Source organism: Cuculus canorus, chromosome 2, assembly GCF_017976375.1.
Source record: "Cuculus canorus isolate bCucCan1 chromosome 2, bCucCan1.pri, whole genome shotgun sequence".
Taxonomy (NCBI): Eukaryota; Metazoa; Chordata; class Aves; order Cuculiformes; family Cuculidae; genus Cuculus; species Cuculus canorus.
The window spans coordinates 4,103,559-4,122,707 of NC_071402.1; the positions used below are offsets into that span (position 1 = coordinate 4,103,559).

The 19,149-nt window shown below is 39.7% G+C and overlaps 1 protein-coding gene across 7 annotated transcripts in view; it reads left to right on the forward strand.

The window, feature by feature from the left end:
* TSNARE1 (t-SNARE domain containing 1) overlaps nucleotides 1–19,149 on the forward strand; it is a 520,265-nt gene that overhangs the window by 253,627 nt on the left and 247,489 nt on the right. For 6 of the 7 annotated variants that reach the window (XM_054057779.1, XM_054057785.1, XM_054057781.1 and 3 more), the window contains one exon: nucleotides 18,864–19,031. In XM_054057779.1, the coding sequence (XP_053913754.1) occupies nucleotides 18,864–19,031 (168 nt within the window). The remainder of the gene's footprint in view (nucleotides 1–18,863; nucleotides 19,032–19,149) is intronic. The other variant, XM_054057786.1, reaches the window with a different exon arrangement.

A 19,149-nucleotide genomic window follows, 5' to 3' on the forward strand; every position in this document is an offset into this window, starting at 1 on the left:
GACAGAGGTAGGATGTAGGTTGTGCAAGAAGTTATGCTGAGCTCAGCATATTTGCCTTTGTCACTGTTGTAAATATAAAGTGTTTTTTCCCAGAGTAACCCATTCTATGGGTTACTGCTTTGTTATGTTGTGGGGGATTGTTTGTTTGGTTTGTTTTGTTTTTCATGATGTGTAGGAGAAAATGGATATTGGTAGGTCTAGAGGTGTGTGCAAAGAGAAATAGGTTGAGTAGGTTCAAATGCAAGGACTTTTGATAGGCAAGGAGAGTAGCATTTAGTCTTGGGTTTGTTTATCCACTGGTTAACATTGGAGTATTAGGTATGGGACTGGGAGCAGACCTGAGAAGTTAAGTCAGATACTTTTGGATAGCCCCTCAGTGAGTGCAAGCTCCTGCCTATGAGGGAAAAGGAACTGGGCCATGGTGTCTTCATGGTGTGGTGATTTGAGGAACATTTCCCGTTGGTTTCAGTAGGGTTGTGTTGCCATTGGCCTTGCTTACAGAGCAGGAAAGATGGAAGGGAGAGCAAAAGAATTTTGATGAGATTCATACCATGTGACTTCTTCTTCATGAAAATCATTGTAGACATTGACAAGAAGACATTTTTCAGAAGGCGTGATGTTGCCGCATTGCTCTTGTTCATTTCCCTGAGTTTCTAGTAAAGAGCTAAGGAGTGAGCGACGTATTTCATATTTATCCAACGTCATTACTTTTAGCATCTCTGAGCTTTCCTTTTGATATCCTCTGTTAATTCCCAACATCACAGCAGGAAATAAATCAATCTCCTTGCTCCACGAAGCAAATATTTGGTGATGAGGTTACCGATAAGCTCTAAATTAAGTTTCCTAGTTTCTGAATGCAAAGTTATACATGAACTTTCTACATACCATGGCAACTGGTTCCTCTGGGCAGGATTGCACCACTGAATATGATAAAGATGACTTTGACTTCTTTTCAGGACAAGCAACATTAGAAGACCACTTGTCTGCAAAATATTTTCCATCAGTAAAATTCCTTGCACTATGATTCACTCATGCCATATGTAGGGGAAGTAAATTGTGGGTGAGATGCATGAAGGAAACCCCACAGGAGAAGAAATTATTGGCAGCTGATCTGTAGAGCTCTTTCAGCTACCTCTAAAGAAAATGCTGTGATGCCTGTATCAATTTCATTACACATCTGGGTTTGACTCATCTGCTACAGCAAAAGAAGAAAGAAACCCAAAGAAATAATTAAAGTTCATTATTGCATGTATATGAAATAGCATTATTAAAGTATCTACCTCACATTTATTTATAACCCTTCTTCCTGACAGAGCCTGACATGTTTCGCAAACACCACTAAATGATTATATATTCTTCGCCCAATATCTGAGGATGTTGCTCTGCATTTTACTCATCACTTGTTCAGTCAAAATTTATGTTCCTGCACAAATCTGTACATCTTCTGAGATCTCTTTGTGTAGGTACATTACTCATGAAAACTACCAGGCATACTTAAAATAAGTCAGGGTGGAAGGGCTCAAATTTGTTTCTCAGAAAGTGAATATTTCTGAGGAGACTGGACAGGGCCCTGGCACTGCATGACACGGTGAGACTGGAGGAGAAGAATGCCACCATTGTCACTACTGTTGTCACACAATAGACATGTTTGGGATAGCCAAATAGAGTTATCAATGATGACACTCATCAGCTGAACTTGGGACTGAGTCTTGGGACCTCGAGTAGCACACAATGCTCAAAGCCTTTTGTAAAACTCAGCCAAATGTAGTTTCCTAAAAAATTAAAGCACGTGTCTACAACCTTGGGAGACTGGCCCAGGACATACCTCATGGGCGTGTTGCTTAGTTATGGTCAGACTGGTGTCATTGCCTTCTGTTTGCCAAAGGAGATCCGAAAACAGGTGAAAAAGGTATGGATTAGATACATGACTTTGACATATTAGACCAGCTGTGTTTGAGCTAAGCAGCAGCAGGGGTAAAATCATGGATGGTAGAAGGAAGTAAAAAGACTTCAGCAGAAAGGTAACATAAACCCATCAGGGACTTTAAAATGCTGAGCCAGATTGATGCTCCTTTACTGATGGAAAGCGTCACCTCCCTTGGCAGGCAGTGTCAGTGGTACGTGGAATGCTTTCCATGGAGAAAGTCAGTGTGCAGTCTGATGATTATGATAAAATATGCCATGTTATTATGGACTTAGTCAGCTTCCACAATTTCATATGGAAAATATATGTCCAACAATAACTGTGCCAACATTTTCTTCACTCAGTTTAATCTCAGATCAGTAGAGAGTTTAGTATTTCTCTGGAAAAGGAGTCGTACTTTATCTCTATTACTAGAAGTCCCCTGTGGCAAGCAAGCTTCCTTTCCAGAAGGTGGGCAGGGTTTTGGTTTATCTTCCAAAATTAGTGGCAAATACTTCTCCAGGAGAAGGCGGAGATTTCTGTCCCTAAATGGGATTTGCTGCTTGACCACTGTGGGCATCACTCCAAATAGCTGTCTTGCACGTGGAAACAAAGGCACAAAACCAGTAATGCATAGGCTTCCCAACACCTATACTGGTTTTGGAAATATTTGCTGCCTTCCTTGTCCTATCTTTGCTTCTGAACAAGAGAAGACTAAGGGAGCATTAGTGAGGGTTTCAGTCCCTGTGAAGAAGGTCTGCCAGTGGTAGAATCTCAGACTTTATCTTACCCGAGTGGAAAATCTGTGTATTTTGGAAGCATCGTGGATATGCAGTTGGCTTCCTTTAAGTTCACTTTCATGTTTTCTTTCCTCTTTGTCCCACTGTCCCCCTTTCCAAGCATCTTCTTTGTCCTTCATTCACTCTTAATAGTTCAAGCTCTCTTTTTGATTAGTCGTCTCCTGTCCTCTGTCTCTATCTCTCCTTCTCCTTCATCTTCTGCTCACGCCTTTCACCCTCACAGAAGTTTTCACAAAGAATTGAGAGCAGAGAGCACTGAAGCCACTTCCTTGGCATGTATACCCCTTTAATAGCTTGTGATATTATCAGTTGCATTTCTGCCCATAACCACATTATTAATGTTTAAATTGTACGTATTGACATAATGATAGCTATTGTGAGACTAACAATATAAATATGCTTGAGGAACAGCTAGGAAAACAAGATAAGAGTGTCTTAATGCCCAGGGGACATATACAGGGCGGAGAGTAATAGGGAACGTTATGTATTTTGCTCATCAACAATTTTTCAATAGAAGAGGATTTAAAAACGGCAGCAGTTCTCAGCATATTAAGTGTGTGATGCTGAAATGAATTGGATTTAGCTTGTGTAGTGACTCCTTTCTGTGTTGTAGTAAACTACTTCTGATTCAAACTTAGTTTATGAAGTTCCTGTTCTCAATGGAGCCTGTGGAGGTCCGAAGTGTTCTCTGCAAATATCGGTCTCTTCATATTTGAAAATGTTACGGGATATTAACAGGGCTGATCAAGGACTGGGAGTCTGAATGACCAGAAAGACTCTGTTCTCCATTCTTCTTCTGCCTGGTTTCTACACTGTCCTTTAGAAGAATGGGGTAACATTTTTGGAAAGAAAAGTACAACCTTTGTGACTCAAAATGATATCATGCTAAAAAGCAGCAGCTGAACAGAAACATACAGGTTCAATCCAAGCATTTTGAATAAACAATTAAATATCATAAAGCTAAATAGAGGTGGTAAATACCTTCTGAGAAGTCACCATGGGAGGATACAGAATCAAAAAGGACTCTATTAATATCCATGACAATTTTGCCATAACCTTCACTAGGATCAAAATTCAGCCCTCAGCAACTAAATCCCAGGAATTATAACTCTATTTTGTTGCTGATATTTTTCTTGGTCAGGGCCTTCTCCTTGTTGTTACATGAAATCTCAGTCTGGAGCTTGGGAGAGACAAAAGTGGAATTTGGAAGGAAGACAACCTTAACGTAGCTACTTTCCTACCACAGTACATCCTGGTCCATATCAGGCCTCCTTTGATGGATTTAAAGTCACCTTCAGGCTTCCTCCTGCCTCTTGCTCTGTTCTGAGTACTAAATCCTGGAGAAGCAAAGATCTCGTCTGACCTGAGTACATTTCATGGATAATCTCTGTGTCTGTTCTGTGGACTCCATAACGTCTTCCAAAGTCACAGTGTTGAGCATCTGCTTTCTCCTCTCTCCCACCACTGATTTGTTTCTAATGAAATATTTATTAAGAGAATGATATTTGCAGGCAGAGAAGTAGATAATTCATGCGAGCAATCAGCTCTGGGTTAACTGGAGAATGAAAATGTCTTGGACCGTAGCAAAAACTCATAATCAAAGGGCTTCCCAGCTATCCATCAAACAATCAATTACTGTATCCATTAGTCCCCTTTCACCACACATTAGAACAATTTACTAGACATGCTAATGTTCGGGTCATTGCCCCTTAAGGATGAGCAAATAGCAGAGGCATCTATCAAAGTTTTGATGCAGTGTGATCTCATACAGCATGAATATAAAGCTTAGATCACTTCATGTCTTCACAGCATTATTAACTTTTTTAAGGACCTGGTCTGTGGGGTAGATGCTTTTTGCCTCCACATCCTCCAGCTGGAGGAAATTTGTCAAAGGAAATTCAGCATTTCATGTGGTTCAACCTCTGTGTGGTGAGATAGAAGGTCATTCTGTGTGAAACACAAAAAAACAAACCACATGTCAGTAAAACAGTGGGGGAGTTTATCACTTCTGGTTATGCTTACTGGATAATTGCAAACGTGTTTTCTACTCTTAAATGTGCCATATGGGAAGACAGGATTTCTCCACGAAGAGGAAATCTAGACAAGTTCTAGGGTACCATCCCATACCTGTCTTGCTTCACTGTCTACATCTGGTACCCAATAAGTTTAGTGGGATCTCAAACCATGCATGCTAGAGGAATTTCATAATTATTATACAGTGTAGATTTCAACCTCTGAAGGCAATAAGACTTTTTCTACAGTCAGTTGAGAGACATACATCTTAGTATTCTCATCTGAGCTAAGTAGGATGATTTCTCCATGAAAAAAAGAAATATGTATATACTCGTATATAAATAGCCTAGGTGGGAGTGGGGGCGGTGGGGTTTTTCTACTGCTTTGTTTGTTCTTTTTTCCAGTAGTCTCCATTGGCCACACCTTGGCAACGGAAGTGTAGTTCTCTACTTTGGAACCTGACATTCAAGGCTTCCTTTATACTTCATGACACAATCTTATGTGAAATAGCTGTCAATCTGTATAATCTGGACGACATGGCTCTTATCTCCATTGACATTATTGACTATATCTCCACTGAATATAATTGCAGTCTTAATAAGTGGCTTGGAGGTCAGTACTTTCAGTGTGGATGCGCAAAGCTTGGCAAGGTGGATTTCTGGCAGTTTAATTTGTCTGTTGAATTCAAACGAAGATATCTACTGTGCAAACATCTCAAAGTATCTGAGAGGAATCCCACCTACATGTCTATATCTCCAGTCCTGAACCATCTGCCGAATTTATCCCTCTTTCTCAGAGTGCACTGAGCAGGACACAATACCTGATAGGACAAACTGGCATCTACATTTAGATAATTCTGTTCCCAGCTCCCCGGCTCTATTAGCAACGTATAGCTCCTTAGAAAGTCAGTGGAGAAAAGGCAAAGAAACACGAAGCAAGAACATAAGTTTGTTGGGATGAATGACCCACTGGAGAAACTCTTCTCTTTGTTATTTTGAGTAGACAGAGAGCAGAAGGAAATAAGTTCCTTAGAATCATAGAAACTTAGAACAGAATCATAGACTGACCTGACTTGGAGGTCTGACTCACGAAGATTATCAAGTCCAATTGCCGTCCCTGCATAGGACAACCCTGAAATTCACACCGTGTGTCCGAGGGTGTAGTCTGAATGCTTCTTGAATATTGTCGGGCTAAGCACCATGACTACTTCCCTGGGGAACCTGTTGCAGTGCTCCCCTGCCCTCTGAGTGAAGAACATTTTCATTGCATCACGCCTAAATATCCCCTGGCGCATCTTCCTGTCATTCTCTTGGATCCTATGATTGGTCACCAGAGACATCAGTGCCTGCTCCTCCTACTTCTCTCCTTGTTAGGAAATAGTAAACTGCAACAAGTTCTTCCTTCAGTCTTCTCTTCTTCAGGCTGAACAGTCCAAACACCCTTCCTGTCGTTCACTGTGATCTCCTTCTCCCCTAAACATTCATGGTTCCTTGGACAGAGAGAGGGGACAGTGCTAATTGGTGTGTGCCTGCACCCATGCACACACTCACACGTGTAAATGAAGAGCATCTTGTGCAGTGCAGAGTCTTAGGTTATGTAATAAAAACCTCATCCTCACACACTCAAATGAGTACCAGGGTATAATATGTTATATACTAGGAAATACTGTGCATGACTGCATGCACACATGTGCTGTATGACCTGGAGCAGCTCATTCCTGAGGCCATAGGTCCTGATTAGCAAAAAGAGTAGTAAAAAAAAAAAAAAAAAGCATTTTGAGGAATAAGTAGTTATCTCGTAAGGCATTATGAAGCTTGAGGTGAAATCTAGCATTCAAAGAACTAGCTGAAAGCTGTTATGTTTCCACTGAGAGGATCCTATTCCAGTGTTGGTTTGAAGCCAGAGGTCTATTTGGGGGAGTGAAATATGATTTCAATTCAATGGGTATGTCCTAGCCTCACAGAATCTGTTCAATTCTCCTTTATTACTGTCGGAAGGAAAAGTATCTAGATTTGAGCCCTTTGAGACTAGATTGAAGAGTTAGGAAAATTACCAAGTGGTAACCAATCAATCAACCTACCAGAGTGCCGTACAGCAGTTTTCAGAATAGACTTTAACATGTGACAAATTTTCTCCTATGCTCAGGTGAAAGTTTCCAGCAGAAATGTATTTTTATGGCATAGGCAATGAAGTCTTGCAGTTAATGGCTTGGGAAGGGTATTGGTATATACAGAGAGAATAAAAAAGGCTACAAACAGGGCAAGTGAAATAACGAGGTACGGTCTATAAACATCAGATGAGAAAATGAGGGAGCTAAATTAAGAAGTCTAAAAAATGTATCAATAGAGACATGATTACGGTCTATAAATACTTTCAAGGTGAAAATATAAATGAAGATCAGGTGAATTATTCACCAAGTTAAATGATAGAAGTCAGAATGGCCTGATGTTAAGAAAGAAACATGTAGGTTAAGTGCTAAAGCTAATAAAGAACAGTTGTGCGGACGGTTAATGTCCCATCAGTTTGGAGAGTCAATGGCACAGTTAAAACATAAGTAAAATAAATAATAATAATGGTCCAATAAAAATGTGTGGCAGAAATTATCTGGATATTTATCTTTGGCCTCTCCTGCCTCTGACACAATTAAGACATTGTCCTGATGTTCACTGGAAAAATCCACTGATTTTGGACAATTTTCTTACATGTCACGTTTTGGAGGTGCTGAGCTGAAAAGCTTTCAGCATTTTTTTATCTTAATCCTCTCCCTGAATGTTTTATTTTGCAAACATTTTAGGTAGCTTTTCAATCCTCTTGAAAGCCTTCATCAAGCCTGTATGCTAATCGTGAGGCATGGGACTGAACACTTGAGCTAAAGAAAGGTTAGCATCTCTGTAAATGTATATCACAGAGACAGCATGGAACACATGAGGATAATAAAGCTGGTCTGCATTGCTTTCCTTTGCTGGCACTTCCTATTTCTTGTCACTCTTTGGAAGGTTAAATTCACTTTTTCTTGCCCTATAAAGAACTCATACAGGATAAATTAGCAAACTGCTGAATTCTTCCTGTTTCATTCTCTCTGGACCAACTATTTCAGAAATAAGACTTTGTTCCCTTTAGCAATGTTTATATTTCCCATTTTCGTTAGTTCACTTTGCAGGCGTTTGGATGACAAATATTCATCTGTGACTAAATTTACTGGATATCTTTACTTTCTCCTTCTTGAGACATTGTCTAGATTTGTAATAACTATATCACTATTCTTGAGGAAGAATATCATTTTCTTGCTGCTGTTCTTGTGTTTTTCTTTAAACCAGTAAATAACCTGACTTCATTTGACTTGAAATTTGTCACTCTTCATTTTTTCTTGATATTGAAGCTCACATCCTCCAAATAAAGTCAACCAGTTTTCGAATATTTCCAATAAAACAGTGTCCTCAGATCCCCGTTGCTTCTTGCTGTCACACAACACAAAAAATCAGGGAAAGTATTTAATTCCCTTCAGTTGAACTTATGTTTTTTTTTTAAGGTTCTTTACAGGTTGGGAGGTTAGACTATGTTAGACAGGGACTGTCACTGGTTAAGGGAACCGGTCATCTCTTCCTGCATGATTTGAGCTAGATCATCCTGCATGATGTGTGTAGGACAGGTAGGAGAAATAGCCACTGGGAATGTCACACATTGATGTTTCTGGGCAGGTAAAGGGAGCACTCACAGAAGGATAACAACAATTTCACCAATTTAGTTGAAAATGTGATCTCTGTTTCACATAAATGTATTTCTCTACGAAGAAATGCCACAGATGTTTTAATTGCAAAAGTGCCTGTCTACATAGGCTCTGATATGCAGAGCTCTGCCAGAATTATACTCTTAAGACCATGACTACTAGAATCAAATATTCATTTCCAAGTATCTACCTTACCTCCCAGCATTACCAATTGGATGATTGTGTCCCATAATATGGAATATATCATGTTTGGAGGGAAAGCAAAACCAAAAGGTTTGCTATGAGGAAACTGTCCCATGAATAGATAATAAAAGGAATTTTTAGCACAACCTCTGGTTAGCTTGAGCAGATACATCACTTAAAAGAGACCAAGCAACTTGCTTTCTAAGGAATTCTTGATTGCTGCACACAGAAACAGCAAGTAACATTGGGAGGAAAAAAAAGCTGACTGCTCTTGCTAAACCCTATTTTGTTTTCTTAGTTTAAGGAAAAGCCCATAAAGAACATGCTTTCCCTGTGTCGGTTATTTTCTTGACCGGAGAGGAACAGCAGAAACTATATAATACACATAGATAGATATGCCCTTCCAGATCCTGCTGTGTTGGCTAAAAACTCAAGCCATTCAAGCTGTGTTGGGATTATCTTTGTGGATTTCTTAACGGGGTGGGGTTTGTGAAGTCCTTCTCTAGCAGAACCAGTGGAGCAATATCCACCTATTTTTAAGATCATCTCTGTGTAGCTGATGAGGGATAAGGGACAAACTGTGTGCCAAGATCACTTGCCTGAATTTATCCTTTGTTGAGTAATCTAAAAAATGGACCCTAGAAAAAAAAAGGAAGCAAATCTTGAACACTATCTGTGTTGGGAAGTAGCCCCACATAATTATCAAGTCTTTGTTAACAATTATTTCCTCCATCATCTTCATGGTGTTTCTGCTTTCCGAAATCTCATTTTACTTAAGATGCTCTTGTCAGCTTCAGTTCTGGTCTGTTTTGTTCAAAAAGCTCAGTCTAATTAGATCTCCCTAGAGACAGAAAGTTTTCATCAAATCTGTTGAAAAGAGAAGTCAGGGCAAACCCTTTACATGCTGTCTGGCTGTTGTGAAAGGGGTCGCCAGAGGTTGACCACGGATAATGTCACTGATTCATGATAGCCTGCTGTATAGCAGTGCTGCTGGATATTCCTAAATTAGATTTGGAATATTTTCATTTTGATTCAGTTGGAGTCTCTGATTTCACTGCAGGTGTCTGTCATTTTGTATCTTCTTAACATTTTTATTACCTTTGTTTGTATTTTAATTAAAAGCAAAAATGTCCTGAAGAAAAACAATTAAGGCTTTTTGTGTAGTATTAACGTAATACCTAACAAGCAGCTGCCTGCAATCAGACTTGGATCAATAGTCTTTATTGTAGCAAATTTACAGGTAAATTGAAAAAAAGGGGGGCTTACATGGCATTGAGCAAGTGTGAACTTTTGTTCTCTCTTCTCCCATCACTGCTGTGCACATAAGAAGGGTCTGTTAAGGACAGTTTGTTTCTGAACTTCCCAATTTCAGGGTTTGATGTGTTTGTTTCTCTGCTAATACCATCCTGTGCAGTGTGTGCTGCTGATTTAATATTTGCTTGGAGTGGCTGTTTAAAATGAGACAAATCTTACTCTAGACTCCATAGCTTGATTTTCTCTCTACACAGAGTTTTCTTTCTCAGGTGGAAATGTCACATGGGAATCATTAATTACTCAGATGAACTCTGTCTGGCTGTGACTCTTTTGCTTGACCATTTTGAGTAAATTGCTTTGATTTTGAGTTTTCAGGTTACCAGCTTGTGATATCCCACTATTTTTTTTATGAATTAGTGCTGGAAACCATTTGCTGTGAACTGGGCCTGCAGAAGCACTGCTGTTGTCCCAGTGCAATGACTGTCATTTCTGTGCTGCAGCATCTTGCTGTTTTTTCAGTAGAATGATGGCATTATTTGAGCTGGGACTTTTCTGTGGGTCATGCTAGAAGCCGTGGTGGGATGAACAGACACATTCCCATCTCACCACTCTGAGGTTATCCCCCACTTTTCTCATCCTCTCCCACAAAAGTCGACCCCACTCTCACAAAGAGGCAGGACTCTTGTCTTGTATCTCCATCCTCATCCCCATTAGTTCACTGTGTACCCTGACAAAGGCTCAATGGTGCTCTTCCAAATGCATGGTGAAAATATGCCTCTGATTTTTGTCCACATTTGGGATCAAACTTTTGAGCATAAGCTGAAGTATTGTGAACACAGACAGTGCAGGAGCTCTGAAACGGGCAGATGCTTTGTCTAGGAATCACTAAATGTAAGTGTTCCTCAATACCAGGTTGTTAACAGTTGTTTGGACACTGAGAAGTTCATTTTAAACCTGTCAAAGGCTGATAAGGACATGAGATTAAAAGATTGCTGCCAAAATGGTTTTGTCGTAGTCAACCATGTTTCTGAAAATAAGCGGATGACCACTCAAAAAAACCTGAGGAGACGTGAGGATTAACAGGAGTGAATCACCTCCAAAGTGCATGGCATAAATATATACTCTGGTTTTGCCACTAACATGCAAATTCAAATGCTATATTCTGCAAAGCAACTATGAGGATTCAGTAAATCTGTCTGTTTTCATACCTTCTGGGTTGTAAGAAAGTCAGATTCTTGAAAGAAAAAAGACATACTTTTTATTTCCAGCATCTTCCTACTTTTCTATTGCTCCACACTACAGAGTGGCACCGTGCCCATGCTAGGGGTTGCCTCTGCTGTAGGAAATCAGGCTGAATTTGTCTCTTGCTTCCCTGTGAACCCAGGAAGAAGACTTCTCACTTTTGTTTTGCACTAGATGGGTGTTAACAAGTGAGCCAGTGACTCATTCTTCTTCTTGTTTATCTTTCTAGCAAAGACCTGCTCACCAGCTGTGCAGCACATACATCAGGAAGCAGAGAAAATGCGGTTCTTTCTATACAGTCTTGATGTGTCTGTGAACTCTTGCAAGCATGGTCCATTTACACAACTGCTGAGAGCTTCAGATGTTCAGTGAGGGAGCTGCGAGCAGGAGAGCTTTCTGCCTAGCATCGAGATCCAGGGGCGATGTACAGTACAGCTCTCAGCCAGCAGTGCCAGCCAGAGCACGGTGCCAGCAGCAGAGTTGTGCAAAGACAGAGAATTATGAGAATATAATTCAGACAGCCAGGAAAGGGCAGGAACAGCTTTCAGAATGTGACTGGATGCTGTAAAAATATCAGTGAATGTTCTCCTTTGTGACAGTCTTAAAGGAGCGTTTATCCGCTTGCTTTGCATGCATAGAGATGCCACCTGAAGCTGGTGATAGCACAGGCAATTGGCTTTGAGAAGGATGGGTTTAGACATCTGTGATCAGGCATAAGTCATTCAATGAAATGAGTTTGAAAAGAAAAGGATGTTAGATTACAGAGAGGGGAAATTCACACCTCTCTTCACTGTTGCTGATTTGTTTCACTCACATCACCACAAGGCCATCTATTTGCATGGTAAATAAAGTTGCCAAATCAAAAGAAAAAAAGAAAAAGGACTAGAAATAAAAAGAGGAAAAACTGCCCCTTCCTTCCCTTATAGAGAGTCTGTAAGAATTATGCAGGGTGAAAATACATGAAAAAAAATGCAGCCTCCATGTTCAAATGAAGTTTGCCCTAGAAGGTGATGATCTCCATGAACAAAATACCAGTGTCAGTCCCACCATCTAAGCCTGATGAGAAGGGCATTCCTCCTAAATTTGGTCTTCACCTTGGGGTGGTATTATGCTGTGCTTCTTAAAAGCACATTGGTTATCAGAGAGCTAAATCTGAGGCCCCTGGGTTATTTTCTTTTTCTTCTACCACAGAGACGTCATTTAATTCTCTCACCCTGAGTACAGTAAGATCGACTCTGAAGTAGAGCAGCTCTAGGTGATGAGGTCAGGATTGCTCGGAATGAATTTGGTCAAGTAATAAAGTCTTGAAGGAAAAATAAAGAAGAAGAAAACAGTAGGAGGTATGAACTGGGTGCACTGTTACTAAGTCTCCTCTAGTTCCAGGAAACTAAATGGATTTTCTTAGTCTCCGTGACTGCAGAGACTTGAACTATTAAATTTATAAGTGCTGAAGAGTAAACTAGTAAAATACTTTCTGCTATTACATTTTCCCTAAAACTAGTAATTTCTTGCAGATTCCATAGCAGGAGGCCAGGGGAAATGGTGATTTTCTTGCTCTATTTTAGGTTGACATCATTCAAAAGTGAACAACTTGGTCAAGAGTCAAGACAGAAACACATGAGAGATTTTAGTTAATTTAAATAAAAATGCACTTCAGCCCTTCCCTTTATGTTAATTTCCCCATGCTGTTTTCTCTCATGCTACATTGGTGCAGAGTAATCAAATTTACATAACTTGAAGAAAATGCTGAATGCATTTCTGTATTTGCCTGTGTTAGTGATGCATGCAGGAAGGATTGAAAATATCCCACTTCAAAGTTGTACTGGTTACGGTAGTTTTAAATGGGCCCATTTAAAAAAGGAAAGAGTGAGCAGTGGTTAATTTGTGATTGCATTTCTTCCTCTGTCGATGTGGGAAGCTCTTCTTGTAAAGTAACAGAGCTCAGATTACCAATCACTGCTGCGATCTTCTGTGTGAAAGATAATGCAAAGTTGTAATATCACTATTTCACTCCTCTAAAAGATTTAGAAGTCCCAGGCTGCTTGTTCTGTGCCTGCCTGAGGCTTTTCTACCTGTAATTGCTTTGGGCTTTTGCTTGGCAAGATACAGCTCTAAATCTCATTGAGTCTGCAAGGTTAGTTGTTTTGGAAGGATGGTTTGAGAAAGATCATCTAATCCGATTTATCTGTCTTCTTAACCTAGCTGTACATTGTAGATAGGCAGGCCAAACAGAGTGCTCCATGCTGGTTTTGTTTCAGAGAGCTTGCAGTGCCAATGTGTTGTTCAGATTGTGTTGGGCACCGGCAGGCAGTGAAACTATGGCAGTATTATGCACAGTGGCCCTCCACGTAAAGTATTTTATTGATCTTTAATGCAGGCGCTCTGGCCTCATTATTCTACATGCAATAAAACGTGCATCTCTAAGCCTGGGTGCTAGTAAGAATAGGATCCTCGTAAAGTGTAGCCTGGCTGTTTATATCTCTACACATACTATAAAGCAGGGGATAAACATCTCTGCATTTGTATTTTGTGTGAAAGCCAGAGCCGAAATATTACCCAAGGAGATGTGGTAGTTTGCAAGAGGTATGGGAGGTGTGTTGATCACTCCTTGAGCTGGCCATATCCCTGCTAGAGATGCAGGAGGCTTCTTGAGACTGGAGAAGACAGAACACCCTTCCTTGGTTATTATCTGAGTCATGTAAGACCCTTAAAATACTCTGTTTTCATGGTTGCAAAAGATTTCCCTGGAACAATCTGCAGTATGTGGTACAAAATCAGCTTACGTGAGTGAGTCTTCTTTTATCTGTGCTCATAATAAACTTGGAGGTAATGAGTGGATTTGTAAGCTGTGCTGTGCATATCAAAGACAAAAGTTATTTTCTGGTTTGGACTGGTTTTGAGCAAAGAGAAATGGTGCTATGTAATACAGCCAGTTAGCAGATCTTGCAGGATGATCTAGAATAAAGGAGGCAGCTTCAGTCTCAAGTATCTTGCAACCAGATCAGAAAAATTTACTTGTGTTCCTTCTCATTCTCTGTGATTTCCATCCAGTTAGGAGACACACCCTCCCCACTTTGGTGGTACCAACAGGTCTGTCATCTTTATCCTAAGATACTCCATTACTATCCTCATTCCATGTTTGCATGCAGTCAGAAATAAAACCCTACTTTCCAGGACACAACTGTTTGAAGTCAGAGTGGATGGAGGTGATGTAGGAATGGGTTCACTTTGTCTAATTTCATGCACTGAGCTCAATTAAGTCACCTTTTCAACCGCCTTCATGCCAAAGTTGAAGGTAGAAGTGTATGAATGTCTTCTTCAGCCCTTCATCCGCCTGTCCCTGTAGTGTGTCACTCATCTGAAGAATCGAGTGTGTAAATCCAGCTCAAATAATTCTTAATTATAGATATCAACTTCTTTTTGGAGGAACTATGAGAGAACCTTCTCTTTGCAGCTAACACTGGGCACCTTAATTATCTGACTTGAAGTTAACCTGAGCTGGAGGGAGTGTACGTGTGTGTGTCCTTCTGCCTTATAATTTTTTGCTGTATCTGCAGGTTTTCATGAGGGAGGGGCAAAGAAATTTTGCTTTGAAATCACTAAACATTTCACTGGTAGTAAGAGCCATTTCTCATTCATGTCCAGTCAACATTTTGCATCCTTGATTTCTGATAGGGGAACAATTTGTAATGAACAATCAGAAATGTAAAAGGGAGCTACAGGACTGAGATAATATCAGCACACATCTTGCTCCTACAGAAGATTCCCTCACTCTCTGAAGATGAACTGTGAAGGCTGGTTGATATTATATTAGGTGGGGTTTCTGTTAGATTTCTGCTTCTGGACTGAGTAAAGATCATATGGGAAGTGGAACAAAGGTCATTTCAGTCCTTCACTTGGTGATTTTATGTGACATGAATTGTAAAACTTGTGATATTGCTCTTCACAAGGAGAAGAAATTGTGTGTGTTAACAGTCCAGTCTGTCCCTTCTGATATACAAATGAGGAATAAGGCAGGCACAGAGCTAGGAAGGGTCATCCTTGGAGGAATCCAAATTCTGATGCAAAGATTTTACTGTTGGTAAAGTACAAATACTGGCAGAAGTTGTCACCATCCAGATAAAACCTTTTTTATCATGTTTTTTTTCCCCTTTTCTTTATCAGCAGCTGTATACAGCATGTCCTCATCAGTAGAGTAAATCTGATAAAAAAATGTAGTTGGAAGCTGCAACAATTTTATCCTAGTGAAAAGATTTTATCCAATAGAAAAAATGTTATGCCTCGGATAATTTTTCAGATATGATGGAGAACAGCATTGTATGACCCTCAGTCCAAAGAATTTAGTTTTAAAAGAACTACTGAGCATATCAGATATACTCAACTTTTTATCTCCTATCATTTTTTTCCACAGGCAGAGTTTGGTTTATAGATACATCTTGACAAAAATCTGCCACAGGCAAATTTCAACAAAAGAACAACTTCAAACACATTCAATTAACAATTTATGAAAGGAAATTCAACAGAAAATTACATGGAGTTTCACAGGGCATAACATTTGGCACTAAATCAAGTTTAGTGCAGAAATGCCTGTACAGGGTGTTATGCATCCAATGCATCGTCAAGAGGAACTTTGCCTGTGGAGACTCCTTGAGTGCCCCCATCATATCTTTCCTTGCTATAAATCGAATATTGTGCTAGATACGGCAATGAACATGACTCAAAAGGCAATGAAAACCACTGATAAACCAAGCTATATGCAGTTTTCTATCAGAATTATTAAAGGTCTTTAGATTTCTTCACACTTTAGAATTCAGCATTTCTTCACTTTGTCACAGAGATGAGGGGCACTATACAATCAACAGACCCAAAATCACTTTTACTTTTTTAGCTAGTCAGCCACCATACATACCCCAATATTTAAAGTTACCCTGGAGCCATTCCTATGTCTGGAAGGAAATTTCAGCCCCCCTCTGCATCCTGTTATTTCCTGATTTACTCACTCATTCAGCAGCTGTGGTTGGGTTTTCTCAAAAGATATTAAAGATACAAACTCACATAATTGCCTTCAGCAGCTCTGAAATTAACTTAAGCCACTACTTTGTTTAGAGGAAAAACATCTGTGTCTAGACCATTATCTATTTAAACACATGAATAGCCAGCTTTTGTAAGAAATGACTGAGCAGCATCACTTGCATTGCATTATTTGGATTATTTGTAAGGGGCGTGTTATTTATACAGATTCCAGGACCAACAAGTAGAGATGACTAATAGAGTTGACACAGGCCAAGATCAAGCATATTTGTGATACAACTGTGCTATTACATGGACTAATATAGTGTGAAGAGCTGGTTGCTGTATTGCTGGCTCTCCTGTTAATCCTGTGCTCCCACATCAGAACAGATCAGGAACCATTTAATAACTTGTGAATCTATTGTCTTCCACTGAAATGTGTATCTGTGTAGGAAAGTATGGGTTTAAGTGTCCATCCAGGTGTATTTAAGTCCATGGCACAGCATCCTTGCTGTGACCATAGAACAAGAATTCTATTATATCACTGTTTTCTGTGTCTTCAGGGGGCAGATTCTTGGTCTCTTCCAGCCTACTTGGCATTGTGCAGTGTAACAGCCTCTGCATGTGCTAGTTAGCCCACTGGTGAAGATGAGAGGACACCTCTGTCACATTAAATGAACCACTGGAATACTCCAAGGGTTTGATTTTTTTTTTTTTTCCTGAGTCCATTAATATATGCTATTGGCAGTAAAACATTCTGCAAGGTAAGTTAGTGTCCAAGCCACATATTAATTAGTGAATAAAACACCCCTGGAGTATCTTAATCCTATTAAAATGTGTCTTTTAAAGTGTAAATGAAATTCTAACTTAATTTTAAATGATGATTTCCTTGCTGTAACACACCCTTTCTCTGTAGATAACAGATCCCAGGGAAGCATAAAGTGAAACAAAGACATTAATGTCAAAGATTTTTATCTTCTGTTTATGTTTTTGGAAGATACTTGACTGTTTACTTCCTCCACCACCCTACTTCCTTCATCACATTGTATAATTTTCTTCATCTGCAACTATATAATGATAATAATAATAAATTAATTATTTTCATTAGACAAGGTCTAGATTTAGGCAACTTCAAAAGTTCTTTAGTTTCTAACTGCAGAAATTATACACTTTTAAAAGAATTTGAGTTAAAGAATTAAATGAGTTTCCAGATGCCTGATATTATTCAAAATCTAGCCAGTGTGTCTAAATGTGACTGTGAGTTAAATATTAAAATGTTCCATGTGTCCTTCATAGTTTCTTCAAGGCAGATCTCTAAGCAAACAAGCAAGAACACAATATAAGTCACACTGTATTTCTTATTTCCTTGCCTCCCTCACAAATGCTTGGTTAGGCCTGTCATTCTTGCTCTGGTGATTTGGCATTGTTTCTAGTGCAATATCCAGTCCAGTCGTCCCACTTCTTCCAGTTCTCCAGTCGTTCTGTGCCCTTCCAGCAATCCATCAGGTGGGCTTGCTTCCTGTTCACTGTAGAAATTCAGGGCATTTAATATCTTGGAAAACTTTGCCACAGCAAGGCAGCAAAGGCCTTTGCTTTTCAGTCACAACTTGTTGAAAATCCCCAGTGTCGGTACTTCAGATAAGACCAGATTCAGACAAGTGAACATCCCCCTGAATTCTTGGGCTCATTTTCTCCTGTACCTTTTGGACTTCAGCGACATTCAGGTCAAGAATGTGCTCTAGCGGCTGCCATTTCTTCTTTCAACTTGAGAGCATCAGAAGCTCTTGGATTATGTCTTTATTGTAATTTGATTAGGCGTTAAAGCTCAGCTCAAGGCTGGTTTAAAGGACCAGATGCATTTTTTCATGTAAAATACTCATGCAATTGTAGGATTTAAGTCTGCAGTGCCTATTAGTTTAGGTCTTGAGCTCTGCCCCAAACCAACTATGTGTCAGTTCATTCTCTTAGTCCAGTCTAGACTGAATTTAACATTTCTATAGGCACAGAACCTAAAGACTAGGAGGAGAAGATGACCTTGTTAGACCTCTTCCTCTATCTACAGTGTGGATGCAGCTGTATCATGAAGAAATTCTTAGAATCTGGATCTGCATACAGACACAGCTCCCAAAGGTCATGTGACCATCTAGGTACCTAAAAATGGTACCTGATGCATCAGCAAAATCAAGCCAACTCTACTGAGTGAACAGCATGAAACTGCGAGTGTACCAAACTGATGACTATGCAGTCACATTGGCATAAGGATTTTCCCCTTTTCTGGATATATTTAGTTTGTCTCACAGACAAGATAGCATCCTTTGTTTTGCAGAATATTGCAAGTCGGATCATAAAGTATTCCAGGCAAATACATAGGCTTTATGTCTGCCTGAGAAAGTATCTAATTCCAGAAAAATTTGCAGGAAAATCGACAAGGTAAACGTGATTTTTCAGATGCACATGAATGTTTTGTTCTATTAGGACTGTTGGAAAAGAGAAGCTGGTTTCTGGGGCTCAAATATAGCTCAGAGGATGTGCCTTAATGCCATAAGAATGCCATAACTCAGTTTTATCTTACTTAAATAAGTTTACTTATGTAACTTACTTTTATCTTTTAACTTTTCTATCATGGTTTAAAAAATCTATCATATTACTGTTTTCTTTTCCCATAAGAAGACTATGTAAAACTGAATGACATTTACACTTCCTTTGCTTTCTTTCCATTCTCAAATCTCAGCAGAGCCCTAAGACCCCCTTCTCTGACCTACCTGATGATGAGAAGATCTTCAACGGAGGAGATAGTGCGTGGCAGAACCAAAACCAGGATCAAGCGTTGCTCTCGGAAATCACAGAAGAGGATCTGGAGGCCATCCGTCAGCGGGAAGAGGCCATTCAGCAGATTGAGGTCAGTAACCTTCTCTCATCATGGACTTGTGAGCTGGAAGTACAGATTCTGTGTGTTATGCATTGCTCAATTTGATGAACAAAATGCTGATTTACATGCCTGTCTGTACAACACCACT